Source organism: Ranitomeya imitator, chromosome 1 (genome assembly GCF_032444005.1).
Source record: "Ranitomeya imitator isolate aRanImi1 chromosome 1, aRanImi1.pri, whole genome shotgun sequence".
Classification (NCBI taxonomy): Eukaryota; Metazoa; Chordata; class Amphibia; order Anura; family Dendrobatidae; genus Ranitomeya; species Ranitomeya imitator.
In genome coordinates, this window is record NC_091282.1 from 6,699,974 (window position 1) to 6,718,256 (window position 18,283).

Below are 18,283 nucleotides of genomic sequence, written 5' to 3' on the forward strand. Positions count from 1 at the left end.
GGCTGGGCATTTCATTCACAAAACCAAGGAGATGTAGCAGAGCTCAGTATGTGTGGCTAGCCCAAATAAAAATACGTCATATTACCTGACATCTTACATTAGTTTTTCATTACCTTTTCAGCAGACTGTATTTAATTGAACAATTATTTATGAATTCATTTATCTTGTATTTTAGAAGCCCACTGGCATTCCCATAGAGAAGGAAAGCAGCGGTGGTGGGCATGATTGGCCTTCACTACAGTCAGACATGTTCTCAAGAACGGTGCAAGTTCTCAGACCCTCTGCAATCAGCAAGTAGCCAGCTATCGATGGGCGATAACTTCTAAAGTCGGGAGCGACACTTTGAAATGTCGGTCACAGTCGATTTGCCTTTCTGCTCTTACCTGACAGAGAAGAGTTTTCTCCCCCCACGGTGATCTCATGGATCAAACACCGGGAATCTCTGTCTGGAGATCTCTCGGTTACAACTACGGAGTTATTTGGACACTGGAACGAAGAAGCTAGAATATGAGAAATGAGATTACATGAGTCAGCATCCGATAATAATGTGGTATAAGTGTGGTGTATAGAGACAAGTGCATTATGTAGGTAGTGTAGTCTAATAATGGTGGCAGCATCCTCCTACTTATTGCGTACAGCGCTGCAGTGTACATCACCAACATATCAACAGCAGATAAGTCTTTGTAATGTCCTCACCTCGTATTTGTAGAAATATGATACAAATCCCAAGTGACACAATGATCAACAGTAACGCTGCGAACACCGACGTCTGCTTCAAGGAAAATCGACCACAGACTGCAATAAATAGAGAGAACAATCATCAAAACACCAAGCTCAAGAGCTTACACTCTACAGGAGAGAAGACCCCGCTGACCATAAGAGCTTACACTCTACAGGAGAGAAGACCCCGCTGACCATAAGAGCTTACACTCTACAGGAGAGAAGACCCCGCTGACCATAAGAGCTTACACTCTGCAAGAGAGAGAGGACCTCACTGACCATAAGAGCTTACACTCTACAGGAGAGAGAGGACCTCACTGACCATAAGAGCTTACACTCTACAGGAGAGAGAGGACCCCACTGACCATAAGAGCTTACACTCTACAGGAGAGAGAGGACCCCACTGACCATAAGAGCTTACACTCTACAGGAGAGAGAGGACCCCACTGACCATAAGAGCTTACACTCAACTATATCAATAGTAAAAGAATAAAAACTGAAAATGTAGGCCCCTTAAAAAATAGTGAGGAAAGAATGGTTGTAGATGACGAGGAAAAAGCTAACATATTAAACACCTTCTTCTCCACGGTATTCACGGTGGAAAATGAAATGATAGGTGAAATCCCAAGAAACAATGAAAACCCTATATTAAGGGTCACCAATCTAACCCAAGAAGAGGTGCGAAACCGGCTAAATAAGATTAAAATAGATAAATCTCCGGGTCCGGATGGCATACACCCACGAGTACTAAGAGAACTAAGTAATGTAATAGATAAACCATTATTTCTTATTTTTAGTGACTCTATAGCGACAGGGTCTGTTCCGCAGGACTGGCGCATAGCAAATGTGGTGCCAATATTCAAAAAGGGCTCTAAAAGTGAACCTGGAAATTATAGGCCAGTAAGTCTAACCTCTATTGTTGGTAAAATATTTGAAGGGTTTCTGAGGGATGTTATTCTGGATTATCTCAATGAGAATAACTGTTTAACTCCATATCAGCATGGGTTTATGAGAAATCGCTCCTGTCAAACCAATCTAATCAGTTTTTATGAAGAGGTAAGCTATAGACTGGACCACGGTGAGTCATTGGACGTGGTATATCTCGATTTTTCCAAAGCGTTTGATACCGTGCCGCACAAGAGGTTGGTACACAAAATGAGAATGCTTGGTCTGGGGGAAAATGTGTGTAAATGGGTTAGTAACTGGCTTAGTGATAGAAAGCAGAGGGTGGTTATAAATGGTATAGTCTCTAACTGGGTCGCTGTGACCAGTGGGGTACCGCAGGGGTCAGTATTGGGACCTGTTCTCTTCAACATATTCATTAATGATCTGGTAGAAGGTTTACACAGTAAAATATCGATATTTGCAGATGATACAAAACTATGTAAAGCAGTTAATACAAGAGAAGATAGTATTCTGCTACAGATGGATCTGGATAAGTTGGAAACTTGGGCTGAAAGGTGGCAGATGAGGTTTAACAATGATAAATGTAAGGTTATACACATGGGAAGAGGGAATCAATATCACCATTACACACTGAACGGGAAACCACTGGGTAAATCTGACAGGGAGAAGGACTTGGGGATCCTAGTTAATGATAAACTTACCTGGAGCAGCCAGTGCCAGGCAGCAGCTGCCAAGGCAAACAGGATCATGGGGTGCATTAAAAGAGGTCTGGATACACATGATGAGAGCATTATACTGCCTCTGTACAAATCCCTAGTTAGACCGCACATGGAGTACTGTGTCCAGTTTTGGGCACCGGTGCTCAGGAAGGATATAATGGAACTAGAGAGAGTACAAAGGAGGGCAACAAAATTAATAAAGGGGATGGGAGAACTACAATACCCAGATAGATTAGCGAAATTAGGATTATTTAGTCTAGAAAAAAGACGACTGAGGGGCGATCTAATAACCATGTATAAGTATATAAGGGGACAATACAAATATCTCGCTGAGGATCTGTTTATACCAAGGAAGGTGACGGGCACAAGGGGGCATTCTTTGCGTCTGGAGGAGAGAAGGTTTTTCCACCAACATAGAAGAGGATTCTTTACTGTTAGGGCAGTGAGAATCTGGAATTGCTTGCCTGAGGAGGTGGTGATGGCGAACTCAGTCGAGGGGTTCAAGAGAGGCCTGGATGTCTTCCTGGAGCAGAACAATATTGTATCATACAATTATTAGGTTCTGTAGAAGGACGTAGATCTGGGTATTTATTATGATGGAATATAGGCTGAACTGGATGGACAAATGTCTTTTTTCGGCCTTACTAACTATGTTACTATGTTACTATGTTACTCTACAGGAGAGAGAGGACCCCACTGACCATAAGAGCTTACACTCTACAGGAGAGAGAGAGGACCCCACTGACCATAAGAGCTTACACTCTACAGGAGAGAAGATCCCGCTGACCATAAGAACAGGAGAGAGAGGACCCCACTGATCATAAGAGCACTGTCAGTTGTAGGAGGAGCACTCTCAGTAGTAAAAGGAGCACTGTCAGTAGTAAGAGGAGCTCTGTCAATAGTAGGAGGAGCACTGTCAGTAGTAGTAGGAGCACTGTCAGTAGTAAGCAGAGCACTGTCAGTAGTAAGAAGAGCACTGTCAGTAGTAAGAGGAGCAATGTTAGTACCGTAGTAGGAGGAGAATGTCAGTAGTAGAAGGAGCACTGTCAGTAGTAGAAGGAGCACTGTCAGTAGTAGGAGGAGCACGATCAGTAGTAGGAGGAGCACTGTCAATAGTAAGAGGAGCACTGTCTGTAGTAGGAGGAGCACTGTCAGTAGTAAAGGAGCACTGTCAGTAGTAAGAAGAGCACTGTCAGTACTAAGACGAGCACTGTCAGTACTAAGACGAGCACTTTCTGTAGTAGAAGGAGCACTGTCAGTAGTAAAAGAGCACTGTCAGTAGTACGAAGAGCACTGTCAGTGGTAAGCGGAGCACTGTCAGCAGTAGTAGAACTGTCAGTAGTAGGAGGAGCTCTGTCAGTAGTAGGAGGATCACTGTCAGTATTGAGAGAAGCACTGTCAGTAGTAAGATAAGCGCTGTCAATAGTAAGAGGAGCACTGTTAGTAGAAGGAGGAGCACTATCAGTATTGAGAGGAGCACTGTCAGTAATAAAATAAGCACTGTCAGGAATCCCAGACCGCTGCCACCAATTTGTCACGATTCACACCGTGACCATCACCCCTACGTCACGGGTCGGAGTGACTTTAGGCCAACAGACGGCTATCACATGTGCAGGGGGCTTATCTTAGTTATCCCTCCACTGCTAACAATGCGATGAAAAACCACACACAAGGCTATTGACCTCTTAGGTTACAGCAGGGGCTAATTCTAGGTATCCCACTGCTCTTCAATATACCACGAACTGCAGGGATTTATGTATATCCCGCTTACAGTTCCACTTAACACTTGCAGCTCTCTGGCGCCCCCTTACTCTCAGGTCAGATTAGGTACTGCACCCTGGGTTATTAGTCGCCAGACAGGCTGCCTGCTATGTACTGGCTATTGGGCATGCTGCAGCGACGCGATAAACTACTCCCACTCAGGCAGGAACAATAATTATCAACGCCGCAGTCGCTACAACATAACCCAAAAGTCTGCACATGGTATCACTGCCACCAGCTTTGATTAAACGGGTCCGAAGCTAACCCAACACAGTAGCATATTCCCCTTCAAGAGACAGGGTACGTTTAGAGCATGGAGAATGAACTAATATTAAATATTATATCCCATAAAATTAGGCAGTGCTTTATCAAAAATATTTTATAAAGATGTTACAAATGAGACAATTGCAAATATGTACAAGGGTAATTATAAAATAAACAGGGATTAAATGAGAAAAGGTAACACTCACATGTTCTCAGTTCATTGCATGGCAGGCAACCATAAGTCCCAGCTCATTGGATGTGCTCAGGGCTTCAGGAGAAGACAAGAAGTCAAAAAGAAGTCTCTGCTGAGAGCCTGCCACAAACTTAAGACCTGCAGCTAGTGACATCACAGAAAGGCTGGCTTATCCAGTTCCTCCTCTCTCTACATTCTGAGTACTTCCAATCTTAAATTTATCTACTTCCTATAACTTCACTACAAAACATGTCATAGTCATAACAAACCCAGCATTCATCTTGGATTAACATGGGCATTCTAATGAGATCAAATATGTCCTATCTGGGATACATATTTACAGAGAAATACCTACTTCTTTACTAGATGGAGCTAGAAGCTCAGGTTTACCGGGGTGGATAGATCCACCGAGGGATGTAAAGAATATATATTTTCGTGTTTTTAACGTAAACGGTTTGCGTAATATCTTACAAAAACAAAACAAAGAACTTCCAAGAATTTTGGAGCCATTTTTCCAGTTCCAGCTAGTGCAGGTGGGAGGGGCGAGTGTTATGATACGGTGGTCTAGGAGCAGTCCCTGAGCTCAACACAACACTAGAAGTAGCCGTGGGATGCTCCTAACTCTCCCTAGGCACCTCGTCACAGCATAAGAGCTAACTACCCCTAAAGAAAGAAGCAGGAAAACTATCTTACCTCAGAGAAAATCCCCAAAGGATAGATTAGCCCCCCACAAATAATGACTGAGTGGAGAGGGAAAATACATACACAGAATGAAACCAGGATGAGCACAGGAGGCCAGTCTAGCTAAATAGATAGGACAGGATGGAATACTGTGCGGTCAGTATAAAACACTACAAAAATCCACGCAGAGTTTACAAAAAATCTCCACACCTGACTAAAGGTGTGGACGGCAAATCTGCCTCCCAGAGCTTCCAGCAAGACAGAATTAATTAACACTGATAAGCTGGACAAACATAGAAAGCACAGAATGGATAAGTCCACAATCTATGGACAGAAAAGAGCAAGCAAAAACTTAGCTTAGCTGAACTGGTCAGGATAACAGGGAACTCCAAAGAGATGTGAATCCAACCAGGAACCATTTACAAGTGGCACTGGCTGAAGAAAGAGCCAGTCTTAAATAGCCGAGCAGAAGAGACGATAAGTGGAGGCATCTGAAGACAGCTAACTCCAAGGAGCAGCCATACCACTAGAAACCACACGAGGGAGCCCAAGAGCAGAACTCACAAAAGTGCCACTTACAACCACCGGAGGGAGCCCAAGAGCGGAATTCACAACAGGCAAGTGACTTTCGTCGAGCCTGGAATTTATGACCCCAGGGCAATAAAACCCCCTTCTAGCATACAGTCCGTAGCCCAGAGAGAAACAAGGAGAGTCAGCTAGAGGAGGGGGGGTTTAGCCTACCTCATGAGCTGAAGAGCAACTAAACTTATAAGATATTTCATACCATATCGTGACACCTCCCTCTTTTTGTTTGCGCTAGGGAGGCAGAACCCCACGGTATGCCTCCATGGGCACCTCAGTAGGTTCACCCTGGCGGGACAGTCCATCTGCATTCCCATGCTCTTTGCCCGTTTTGTGTTCAATGGTGAAGTCAAACTGCTGAAGGGCAAGGCTCCAGTGTAGCAACCTGCCGTTGGTTCCACACATGGCATTTAGCCGGCGCAGAGGGTTGTGGTCGGTCACCATAGCGAAGGGGCGACCGTACAAGTAGGGCTGCAAGCGCTGCAGGGCCAGACTATGGCCAGGCACTCCTTCTCGATGGTGGAGTAGGCCAATTCCCTTGGCAAAAGTTTCCGGCTCAGGTATAACACGGAGTGCTCTTGGTCCTCCGAGTCAACCTGGCTGAGTACGAAGCTCCTATAGTACCCTGCAGTGCCAAAGAAGGACATCACCTGTTTCTTGGTCACGGGAGTGGGCCAGTTCACGATCGCGCCCACTTTCTCTGGCTCTGGCTTCAGGGTGTTCCCGCCTACCCTGTGCCCCAAGTAGTGAACCTCCCTCATGCCCATCTGGCACTTTCCCAGCATGATAGTCAGTCCTGCTTGGTGAATTCGCCTGAGCACCTCCTCGAGATGCTGCAGGTGTTCCTTCCAGGAGGAACTGAAGATGGCAATGTCATCCAAGTACGCCACGGTGTACTTCTCCAGTCCCTGAAGCAGGAGGTTGACCATCCGCTGGAAAGTGGCAGGGGCATTCTCCATGCCGAAGGGCATGACCGTGGACTCGTACAGTCCGAAGGGCGTGATAAAGGCGGACTTCTCCTGCGCCTCGGGGCTCAGGGGAATCTGCCAGTATCCTCTACTCAGATCCATTATTGTTAGGTAATCTGCGCCAGCTAACTTGTCCAGCAGCTCCTCGATGCGCGGCATTGGGTGCGCGTCAGAGGTTGTGATGGCGTTGAGCCCCCTGTAGTCCACGCAGAATCGGGTGGGCCGTTCCTTTTTTGGCACGAGAACTACAGGTGATGCCCACGCGCTCTTTGACCGTCGAATCACCCCCAGCTGTAACATCTCATCGATCTCTTGGCGCATAATCTGCTGCACCTGGTCAGAGATTCGATAGGGTGTTCGCCGTAGTGGGGCGTGATTCCCGGTGTCCACCTCGTGGACTGCTAACTGAGTCCTCCCAGGTCGGTTGGAGAACACGACCCGGAAGGGTTCCAGTGTGGTTTGCAACTGCAACCGCTGGGGTTCAGTTAACGAGGTGCTTACCTCCACGTCCTCGATGGACCCATTGGCCTTGGCTTGGGCCAGCATGTCCAGGAGGGTGTCTTCCTCATCATCTTCGGGCAAGCTGCAGACCGGTAGGACGAAAGGTTCACGTTCGTGATGAGCCTTCATCATGTTGACGTGAAAGGCCTTTCGCCTACCCCGAGTGTGGTCAAGCGTGACCACGTAAGTGACCGGGTTGAGCTGTTGGTGGACGACGTACGGGCCCTCCCAGGCTGCCTGAAGCTTATCCGTTGGTACGGGGACCAGCACCCACACCTTTTGACCCACGTGGTAGGTCCGCTCCCGGGCGTTCTGGTCGTACCAGTGCTTCTGGTCAGCCTGAGCCTGCGTCATGTTGTCATGCACCAACTGCGTCAAGGTCTGCATCTTGTCACGGAAGCGCATGACATACTCCACTATGGACACTTCAGAAGGGTTCGGCTCCTCTTCCCAGGATTCTCTTACCAACCCAAGGGGTCCCCGGACTCGCCTGCCGTACAGGAGCTCGAAGGGGGAGAACCCCGTTGAGGCCTGCGGAACCTCTCGGTAAGCGAACAGCAGGTGTGGGAGGTACCGCTCCCAGTCGCACCCTTGAGTCTCAACCAGCATGCGTAGCATCTGTTTGAGGGTACCATTAAAGTGTTAATACAAGCCATTGGTCTGTGGGTGATACGCACTCGATACCAGGTGCTTCACCTGCATTCTCTTACAGAGAGCCTCCATTAGGCGAGACATAAATTGGGTCCCTTGATCAGTAAGCATTTCCCTGGGAAATCCTACACGTGAAAAGATGGCCAACAGGGCATCCGCCACCTTATCTGCCCTAGTTGACGACAGAGCTACTGTCTCTGGGTACCGGGTAGCATAGTCTACCACACTAAGGATGTATTGCTTTCCAGAGCTGCTGGGGACGGCCAGCGGGCCCACAATGTCCACTGTGATCCTCTGGAAAGGCTCCTCTATCACTGGCAAAGGGATCAGGGGAGTCTTAATAGCAGGCCCCGCCTTCCCCACTCTTTGACAGGTGACACAGGAGCGGCAGTAGTTTGACACATCTGTCCCCATCTTAGGCCAATAGAAGTGTTGAGACAGCCGGGCCTTAGTTTTGCTGATCCCGAAGTGTCCAGCTAGCTCATGGGCAATCCGCAACAACTCACCCCGGAATTGCTGCGGGACGACCAGCTGTCTTTCCCTCAACCACTCCTTTTGTGATTCTCCGGGTACTGTCTTCCGGTACAACCTTCCTCGTTCCCAGAACATCTTCTCCTTATCAGTCTCGGAGAAGAGCATCCCGGCAAGTTGTCTCAAACTCTCTAGGCTCGCATCTGTGTGCAGAGCGGCCTGAAACTCCTGGCTAGGGGAAGCCAGCAGCGATGTCAGGGTCCCTTCCCCACGGGAACCCTCTTGGACCTGCTCTGGGCCCACCTCTGGTTCAGTCACAGTGATGACTGAGGAGGGTCCGGAAGGCAGACAGTTATCTGCGTTCCGGGCACTCTGACTGCGGGTGACGGCAGCTACGTAGGCTGTCTCCCCGGGGGTTTCTACAGACCCATCAGCCAGCGCTGCTATGGGCTCTACCTCCCCTTCCACCCCCAACACTCCAGGGGCAGTGCTACTTATGGGCCAGTTACCTTCCTCGGTGGCACTGGTCACTTTCATGGCATCACCTTCCTCACGGTTCCCATGCATCTCCCCATTTCCGGTAGCACCGACACTTGCCCCTGTTAGGGGTTCCTCAGCCGTCTCACTCCGCAGAGCGACGTGGCTGGGCACGCCTGTACCTATGGACACATTAACCTTCACAGAAAAATCATTATCAGGTTCAGTTGGCACAGGTACAACATTTTCACCATCAATCCTAGGAAAAAAAATGGTTATTAGATGCATCATTACAAGATAAAGCATGGTCAGGTAACACATGCGATTTCCCATCATCATCATCATCATCATCATCATCAGGGTTAATGTTACCCTTATTAGTAGATTGGGGAGGGTTGTCAGGGACGTAGTGTGCAACCAACCTCCCCAAATCAGTCCCCAACAAAACATCAGTGGGCAAATTATCAGACAGCCCCACTTCCTTCACCCCGCTCCGAGCACCCCAATCAATAAAAACCCGGGCCATCGGTAAGGGACAGCTGATGCCCCCAATCCCAGTGACAGTTAGGGTTTTCCCCGGAATGATTTCTTCAGGGGCCGCCAACTCGGGTCGGATGAGGGTTCATTCAGCCCCGGTGTCCTTGAGGCCTGTAGCAACATGGCCTCCCACAGTGACGTGCTGTACGTTGTCACACACCCTCCCAACCACACCACCCACCAAAAGAACTGCTGCATTAGGCCCTTGGGCCTTGGCTGGGGTGTTCATCTGCTTGGTTGGGCAGGAGGGACTGAGATGACCAGTCTGATTGCAGGAGTAACACTTGCGAGGTTCGGTGGTAGGTCTGGGGCTGTTGGCCACGGGGCCAGGACCTCTGGTGTGTTGGCTGGCAGGGATACTGGCGTTGGTTGCAGGCTTACCCCCTCTCCAGCTGGTGGTGACTGGCTTCCGCACTTCTGATCTACGGTTGGCCTCATAGGCATCGGCAATCTGCGCTGCTTTCGTCATGTCTTTGGGTTCTCTGTCCATCACGAACTGTCGCACCTCAGCTGGGCAAAGATGAAAGAACTGGTCTTTGATCATCAGGTCTCGCAGCTGTGCAAAGGTGGTCACTGACAGTCCTTGGGTCCACTGGTCAAAGTGGGTCCCCAGTCCATGCACCACATCACTGTAACTGTCGTGTGGGCCACGTTGGCGGGTCCGGAACTTTCTACGGTACACCTCGGGTGTAAGCTGGTACTTGGCTATCAGAGCCTGCTTGATGGCCTCATAGTCACCATCTTGTTCTTGAGGGAAGGGCAGCAAACGCCTCCAGAGCTTTGCCTCTCAGCCCGGGTGTCAGGTATCGTGCCCATTCATCTGTAGGCAGCCGGTACTGTCTGCAGGCTTTCTCAAAGGCCCGCAGAAAAGTGTCCAAGTCTCCGTCCTTCTCCATAACAGGAAAGTGATCGGGCCGGGGCTTAAGTATCTGAGCGCTGCTGGGCTCACGGCTGGACTGGGACGACCCCTGCATTTGCAGTTGGGCTAACTGCAGCTGGTACTCCCGCTCCGCTTGCCGCTCGGCTCGCTGGGCCTGGGCCTCTCGCTTGGCTCGCTCATGGTATTGCTGAATCAGCTGCCGACGTCCCTCTAGGTCATCTGCAGCGCATTGTTGCAGACCCAGCTGCAGGAGGAGGTCTGCACCCCCCTGGTTGCCAGTAGGGCCCGTATTCAGTGGTTGGACCTCTGCTGCAGCACCATGTTCGCTTGTGCTGGCTTCTGCGGCCTCTGGGCTCTGTGGCCTGGCTTGTTCTGCTTCAAATTGCACCAGTTCAGCGACCATTTGAGCCTTGGTCTTACCCTGGGGGTTCAGGCCATGGCACGTGCATATCCCAGCAAGAAACTCCTTCTTCTGCTGGTTGTACCAGGCTTCCCCTTTCGCAGCCATGGTTGCCAAATAAAAGATAGGATAGAAAAACGAAGAGGAAGGGAGGGGATAATTACCAGTGCGCAATTGTCTCAAGACTAATAAAACACTGAGTTCGTTCTCCAAACTTATTTGCGCAGAGTCCTCGCAAGAACTTTCTGCAAGTTTTTAGTGAGAGGAATGATTACTCAAACCAAATCACTAATGCTCTAAGATATCCCACCGCCTTGCCACCAATTTGTCAGGAATCCCAGACCGCTGCCACCAATTGTCAATAATCCCACTGTGACCATCACCCCTACGTCACTGGTCGGGGTGACTTTAAGCCAACAGATGGCTATCACATGTGCAGGGGGCTTATCTTAGTTATCCCTCCACTGCTAACAATGCGATGAAAAAACACACACAAGGCTATTGACCTCTTAGGTTACAGCAGGGGCTTATTCTAGGTATCCCACTGCTCTTCAATATACCACGAACTGCAGGGATTTATGTATATCCCGCTTACAGTTCCACTTAACACTTGCAGCTCTCTGGTGCCCCCCTTACTCTCAGGTCAGATTAGGTACTGCACCCTGGGTAATTAGTCACCAGACAGGCTGCCTGCTATGTACTGGCTATTGGGCACGCTGCAGCGACGCTATAAACTACTCCCACTCAGGCAGGAACAATAATTATCAACCCCGCAGTCGCTACAACATAACCCAAAAGTCTGCACACGGTATCACTGCCAACAGCTTCGATTAAACGGGTCCGAAGCTAACCCAAAACAGTAGCGTTATCCCCTTCAAGAGACATGGTACGTTTAGAGCATGGAGAATGAACTAATATTAAATATTATAGCCCATAAAAATTAGGCAGTGCTTTATCAAAAATATTTTATAAAGATGTTACAAATGAGACAATTGCAAATATGTACAAGGGTAATTATAAAATAAACAGGGATTAAATGAGAAAAGGTAACACTCACATGTTCTCAGTTCATTGCATGGCAGGCAACCATACGTCCCAGCTCATTGGACGTGCTCAGGGCTTCAGGAGCAGACAAGAAGTCAAGAAGAAGTCTCTGCTGAGAGCCTGGCACAAACTTAAGACCTGCAGCTAGTGACATCACAGAAAGGCTGGTTTATCCAGACCCTCCTCTCTCTACATTCTGAGTACTTCCAATCTTAAATTTATCTATTTTCTATAACTTCGCTACAAAACATGTGATAGTCATAACAAACCCAGCATTCATCTCGGATTAACGTGGGCATTCTAATGAGATCAAATATGTCCTATCTGGGATACATATTTACAGAGAAATACCTACTTCTTACTGGGGTGGATAGATCCACCGAGGGATGTAAAGAATATATATTTTCGTGTTTTTAACGTAAACGGTTTGCGTAATATCTTACAAAAACAAAACAAAGAACTTCCAAGAATTTTGGAGCCATTTTTCCAGTTCCAGCTAGTGCAGGTGGGAGGGGCGAGTGACTTTCATCGAGCCTGGAATTTATGACCCCAGGGCAATAAAACCCCCTTCTAGCATACAGTCCATAGCCCAGAGAGAAACAAAGAGAGTCAGCTAGAGAAGGGGGGGGGGGGGGGGGTTTAGCCCACCTCATGAGCTGAAGAGCAACTAAACTTATATGATATTTCATACCATATCGTGACAAGCACTGTCAATAGTAAGAGGAGCATTGTCAGTAGTAGTAGGAGCACTGTCAGTAGTAAGAGGAGCACTGTCAGTAGTAAGAGGAGCACTGTCAGTACTAAGAGGAGCACTGTCAGTAGTAAGAAGAGCACTGTCAGTAGTAAGAGGAGCACTGTCAGTAGTAAGAGAAGCATTGTCAGTAGTAAGATAAGTGCTGTCAGTAGTAGGAGGAGCACTGTTAGTAGTAAGAAGAGCACTCTCAGTAGTAACATAAGTGCTGTCAGTAGTAGTAGGAGCACTGTCAGTAGTAGGAGGAGCACTGTCAGTAGTAAGATAAGTGCTGTCAGTAGTAGTAGGAGCACTGTCAGTAGCAGTAGGAGCACTGTCAGTAGTAAGAAGAGCACTGTCAGTAGTAGGAGGAGCATTGTCAGTAGTAGGAGGGGCGCTATCAGTAGTAGGAGGAGCACTGTCAGTAGTAAGAAGAGCACTGTCAGTTTTAAGAGGAGCGCTGTCAGTAGTAAGAGGAGCACTGTCAGTTGTAGGAGGAGCACTGTCAGTGGTAGGAGGATCACTGTCAGTAGTAAGAGGAGAACTGTCAGTAGTAGGAGGATCACTGTCAGTAGTAGGAGGAGCGCTGTCAATAGTAGGAGGAGCACTCTCATTAGGAGTACTGTCAGTAATAGGAGGAGCACTGTCAGTAGGAGTACTGTCAGTAGTAGGAGGAGCACTGTCAGTAGTAGCAGGAGCACTCTCAGTACGAGTACTGTCAGTAGTAAGAGGAGCGCTGTCAGTAGTAGCAGGAGCACTTTCAGTAGTAGGAGGAGCACTCTCAGTAGGAGTACTGTCAGTAGTAAGAGGAGCACTGTCAGTAGTAAGAGGAGCGCTGTCAGTAGTAAGAGGAGCACTGTCAGTAGTAAGATAAGCACTATCAATAGTAGGAGGAGCACTGTCAGTAGTAGGAGAAGCACTGTCAGTAGTAGGAGGAACACTGTCAGTAGTAGTAGGAGCACTGTCAGTAGTAGGAGGAGCGCTGTCAGTAGTAAGATAAGCACTATCAATAGTAGGAGGAGCACTGTCAGTAGTAGGAGGAGCGCTGTCAGTAGTAGGAGGAGCACTCTCAGTAGGAGTACTGTCAGTAGTAGGAGGAGCACTGTCAGTAGTAGGAGGAGCACTCTCAGTAGGAGTACTGTCAGTAGTAAGAGGAGCACTGTCAGTAGTAAGTGGAGCGCTGTCAGTAGTAAGAGGAGCACTGTCAGTAGTAAGATAAGCACTATCAATAGTAGGAGGAGCACTGTCAGTAGTAGGAGAAGCACTGTCAGTAGTAGGAGGAACACTGTCAGTAGTAGTAGGAGCACTGTCAGTAGTAGGAGGAGCGCTGTCAGTAGTAAGATAAGCACTATCAATAGTAGGAGGAGCACTGTCAGTAGTAGTAGGAGCACTATCAGTAGGAGGAGGAGCACTGTCACTAGTAGGAGGAGCGCTGTCAGTAGTAGCAGGAGCACTGTCAGTAGTAGGAGGAGCACTGTCACTAGTAAGATAAGTGCTGTCAGTAGTAAGATAAGTGCTGTCAGTAATAGGAGGAGCACTGTCAGTAGTAGTAGGAGCACTGTTCGTAGTAAGATAAGCACTATCAGTAGTAGGAGGAGCACTGTCAGTAGTAAGATAAGTGCTGTCAGTAGTAGGAGGAGCACTGTCAGTAGTAAGATAAGTGCTGTCAGTAGTAGGAGGAGCACTGTCAGTAGTAAGATAAGTGCTATCAGTAGTAGGAGGAGCACTGTCAGTAGTAAGATAAGTGCTGTCAGTAGGAAGAGGAGCACTGTCAGTTGGAGGGGGAGCACTGTCAGTAGTAGGAGGAGCACTGTCAGTAGTAAGAGGAGAACTGTCAGTAGTAGGAGGAGCTCTGTCAGTAGTAAGAGGAGAACTGTCAGTAGTAGGAGGAGCACTGTCAGTAATAGGAGGAGCACTGTTTTTGTACCACACAGCATATTCAGTAATAAGGACACATACTGCAGCAGCGGCTCAGCATTGGGGTATTAGTACAATGAGGAGTTTGTGCAAGTTGGGAATAGGAGACGGTGCTGAAAATGTGAGAAGTCTGATGTGTCTGTGCTGTAATCTCTCCAGATGAGTCCTGGCTGGAAGAAGTTGTCTTGTCTGTCTGGGTGAAATGGAAAAGATAGGAAAAGTGAACGACTCCATCAGAACGAACGTGATCTGTAAGTTACTAAATATAACTGTACTATAATCAACTGTATGTTCTGCAGCACTGCTATCTACCACCATATGGTCACTATATGGTGAGAATATCAGTGCTGGTCTTTGTACTGAGTTTGTTATGTAACAGAGCGATCATCTGCTGAGGTTCTCCGACATCCTCTAATAGGGCTTGTTCCCATTTGCGATGAAATTGAACCAATGCAGTCCGATAAAAATTCAGCTTGCATTCGGGCCAATGTTATTCAGTGATTCAGTGCTTATCTGTGATTTTTTTATGAGCTCGATTGGATTGCAATCGGACTGTTAAAAAAATCCTAGCATGCTGCGAGTGGATGCGATTTCAGTTCACAATCATCAATATAAGCCAATAGGTGCGAGAAAAAAATTGCACAGCACTCAGACTATGGGAGTGCCATCGGACTTTTAGGCACCCATCTCCTTGAAAACCTGACATTTCATCAGCCACGTACAGTAAAATCACAGATAGACAGGTAGATAGATAGATAGATAGATAGATAGATAGATAGATAGATAGATAGATAGATAGATAGATAGATAGATAGATAGATAGATGTCAGTCACATACTTTATATATTCAGGGCTCTGCTTGTGTTGCTTACTGTGCATGTATTTAATTAATAAATCAGTACATTACTAAAAAAATGGCGTGGATTCTCCAGATATATTATTAACCAGCAGAGGGAAAGGGAACAGATGGGGCAGATCTTTACAGCCTGGGAAGTGGGTAATACACATGGAGCTTCCCAGACTATTAATATCAACTCACAGCTATATACTTAGCTTTTACTGATTAACAAAATGGGGGACCCCTCAAAACAATAATGTAGATCCCTCTTATATTTAATAACCAGCAAAGGCTAGGCAGACAGCTGCGGGCTGATATTAATGGGCTAAGAAGGAGCCATGGATATTGGCCCTCTCCCAGACTAAAAACATCAGCTCTCTGCCACCCCAGAAAAGGCATATCCATAAGACATGGTAATTCCGGCCCTTAGCCTCTGCTCTTCCCACTTGCTCTAGTTGATGTGGTGGCAAGTGGAGTAATAGGTTTGGGGTTGATGTCAGCTTTGCATTGTTTGGTGATATCAAGCCCAGGGGTTTGTAATGGAGAAGTGTCTATAAGACCCCCCATTACTAACCCCATAGAAATATTGTAAATAAAAAACACCCAGAATAAAGTCTAAATGACTCTGACTCATTTATTAAAATAAAAATAAAAAAACACAGTTATACTCACCTTACGTCTAATCCATTGATGCCAATATCACTTGTAGAAACCAGAAAGTAATAAACATCCATAATACTCACCTTGGTGCCCAATCCACTGAAGCCAATGCCCCCTTTAAAGAAATAAAAATAATAGACCAACATAATCCTTACCTCTCCAACGTGACGATAATCCATTTTGGCCCATGACGCGTCTAGGTCTGACACATCTAGATGGCAGGCTGAATGGTGGCATGATGAGACAGTACCGCCTGCCATCCAGCATAGACACTGAGCTGTGTGTGCTAGTGCAGATCGGTGCCTCGCGGTGATGGGACAAAGGTGAGCAGAGCTTAATAACCAATTAACTCCGTTCACCTCACTAATGTCACCACGAGCGTGAGAACTTTCCGATGGCGTTCGCACTGATGTCATTGAGGTGAAGCGAGTTCATTGGGTATTAAACTCTGCTCACCTTGCCTACGTCACTGCACTGAGCCATGCTATTGTGAGAGGCAGTGCCAGAAACGTAGTGGTGGCTGAGCATATTTGGTTACACGCGCCCTGGCCTCTTGTCTCATATAAACAATGTCCCTTTTCTTGCATACCCCCGCTGCACCCTCTGCACCGTCAGGGTCCCATCGGCTGCTGGTGTTGTTGAGCACAAAGAGACAGAGCCCAATTTAAACTTTAAATGTAGAACTTTACTGGATTCCAATCGCAGCACATCCACATCAGTTACAGCATCAGCACAGAATACGACATTGTTCACATGCTTTACTTTCCCTGTGCTCTCTTCTATGTCTTTCTCTTTGTACCCGGTTCATCTCGATCCGACCGGTACTGCAGCATCCTCCCTGTTCCGCATGACTACTCTTAGGTGTTCCCTTGTCTGTTTCGCAACAGACAGCAGGGCATCTGCCCATGTAGAAAGCTGCCACATTTTGGAGCGACCTTATCCTGCTGCAAGTCTTTGGCTGTAACCTTCCGACCCACTGGCACTGGACGGCTGGGCCCTTTTCATAAAACGTTGCAGAGCTGCTGCGCTGTCCCAGGCTCTTAAGTGCTACGGGAGCCCTGGGTTCACTGAACTCTAGACAGGAAATGCTCCTGGCTTACCCACAGCAGACTCCTCCTATGTGAACTATGTACACTAATGTACCCAATCTAGTGTCCACCTTGAGGTACTGCACTTACCCTAAACTACAGCATAATACTGTACAATACACTATAAACAGTTAATACATTAATACAGAGGGGTGCGGAACACATCAGCCCGGTACACCCCTTACACTATCACACACCGCTCACTGTCTCTGCAGCCTGGCAGGCTGAACGCTCGCCTCAGGCCAACTTCCAGCCTGCCAAGTAGATGTAGCAGAGTTAAAGTCAGCATGGGACAACTGGATTATCAAATATGGTTGTTTAGTAGTTTACTATTTTAATTCACTTAAAAGGGACATTGGCATCGATGGAGTAGGTGTCAAGGTGAGTATTTTGGTTGCTTCCTTTTTTCAGTTTTTTCCAGGAGACACCGGCATCTATGGATTAGGCGTAAGGTGATTATTATTTTGCTTTTTTATTTTTAAATTAAAAAAAAAGGTGTCAGTGTCTTTATTTCAAATAAAGGACTTTATTCTGGGTGTTATTTATTTACTATATGACTATGGGCTTAATAATGGGGGCGTCTTATAGACGCTTCTCTACTACTAACCCCTGGGCTTGATGTCAGCTGCCAATGCAAATCCGACATCAATCCCAATTTATTACCCCGCTTGCCACCGAACCCGGGCAACTGGGAAGAGCGGAGGCTCAGTGCCAGAATTAGCGCCTCTAATGGATGTGCCGTTTGTGGGGCAGCTGAGAGCTGATGTTTTTAGTTAGTGTGTCTCCCGCCTTAGGGTGTGTGTGGTGCCCCTTGGTCCTGGCAGGTGACATATGCCACAACAGCTGTAATCCGGGTTACCTAGTTAGGTGCCCACTCAGAAGTTTAAGCCCCCACCCGCTGATCTCCCTGCTTTGCCTCTGACCTAAAGACATAAAACAACTAAAAACACTGAGTTACACCAAACAATAATGTATGGACATAAGATGTAAAGTGCAGGTTTTTATTTTTACCATATTTTAAAAAATTGATGATCTTTGTTCTCATATCATCTTATTTTATTATGGAAGACTATTTTGTTTCCTCTTTATGCTCACATAGACGCTGAACACGTGCAGGGGTTTAGTTTTTTATGATGACTGCACTATAACATGGATTTTTTAGTATATATGATTTTTAATAACTTTTTTCTATTTTCTGCTATTTAACGTACTTGTATACTTGTAACGCCGTACTTCTTTTGTGATAATGATGAGCCCTCATCAGTCTGAGCCTTGGGGGTCTAACTGCACAGGAT

At 47.2% G+C, this 18,283-nt stretch overlaps 1 protein-coding gene across 1 annotated transcript in view; it reads right to left on the minus strand.

Annotated features, from left to right (window-relative positions):
* Positions 1-18,283, minus strand: part of LOC138657567 (natural killer cells antigen CD94-like) — an 86,962-nt gene that overhangs the window by 33,767 nt on the left and 34,912 nt on the right. Inside the window, exons 2-3 of the mRNA XM_069745330.1 lie at positions 697-795; positions 384-500 (exon numbers count right to left, since the gene is read on the minus strand). Of these exons, the coding sequence (XP_069601431.1) occupies positions 384-500; positions 697-795 (216 nt within the window). The remainder of the gene's footprint in view (positions 1-383; positions 501-696; positions 796-18,283) is intronic.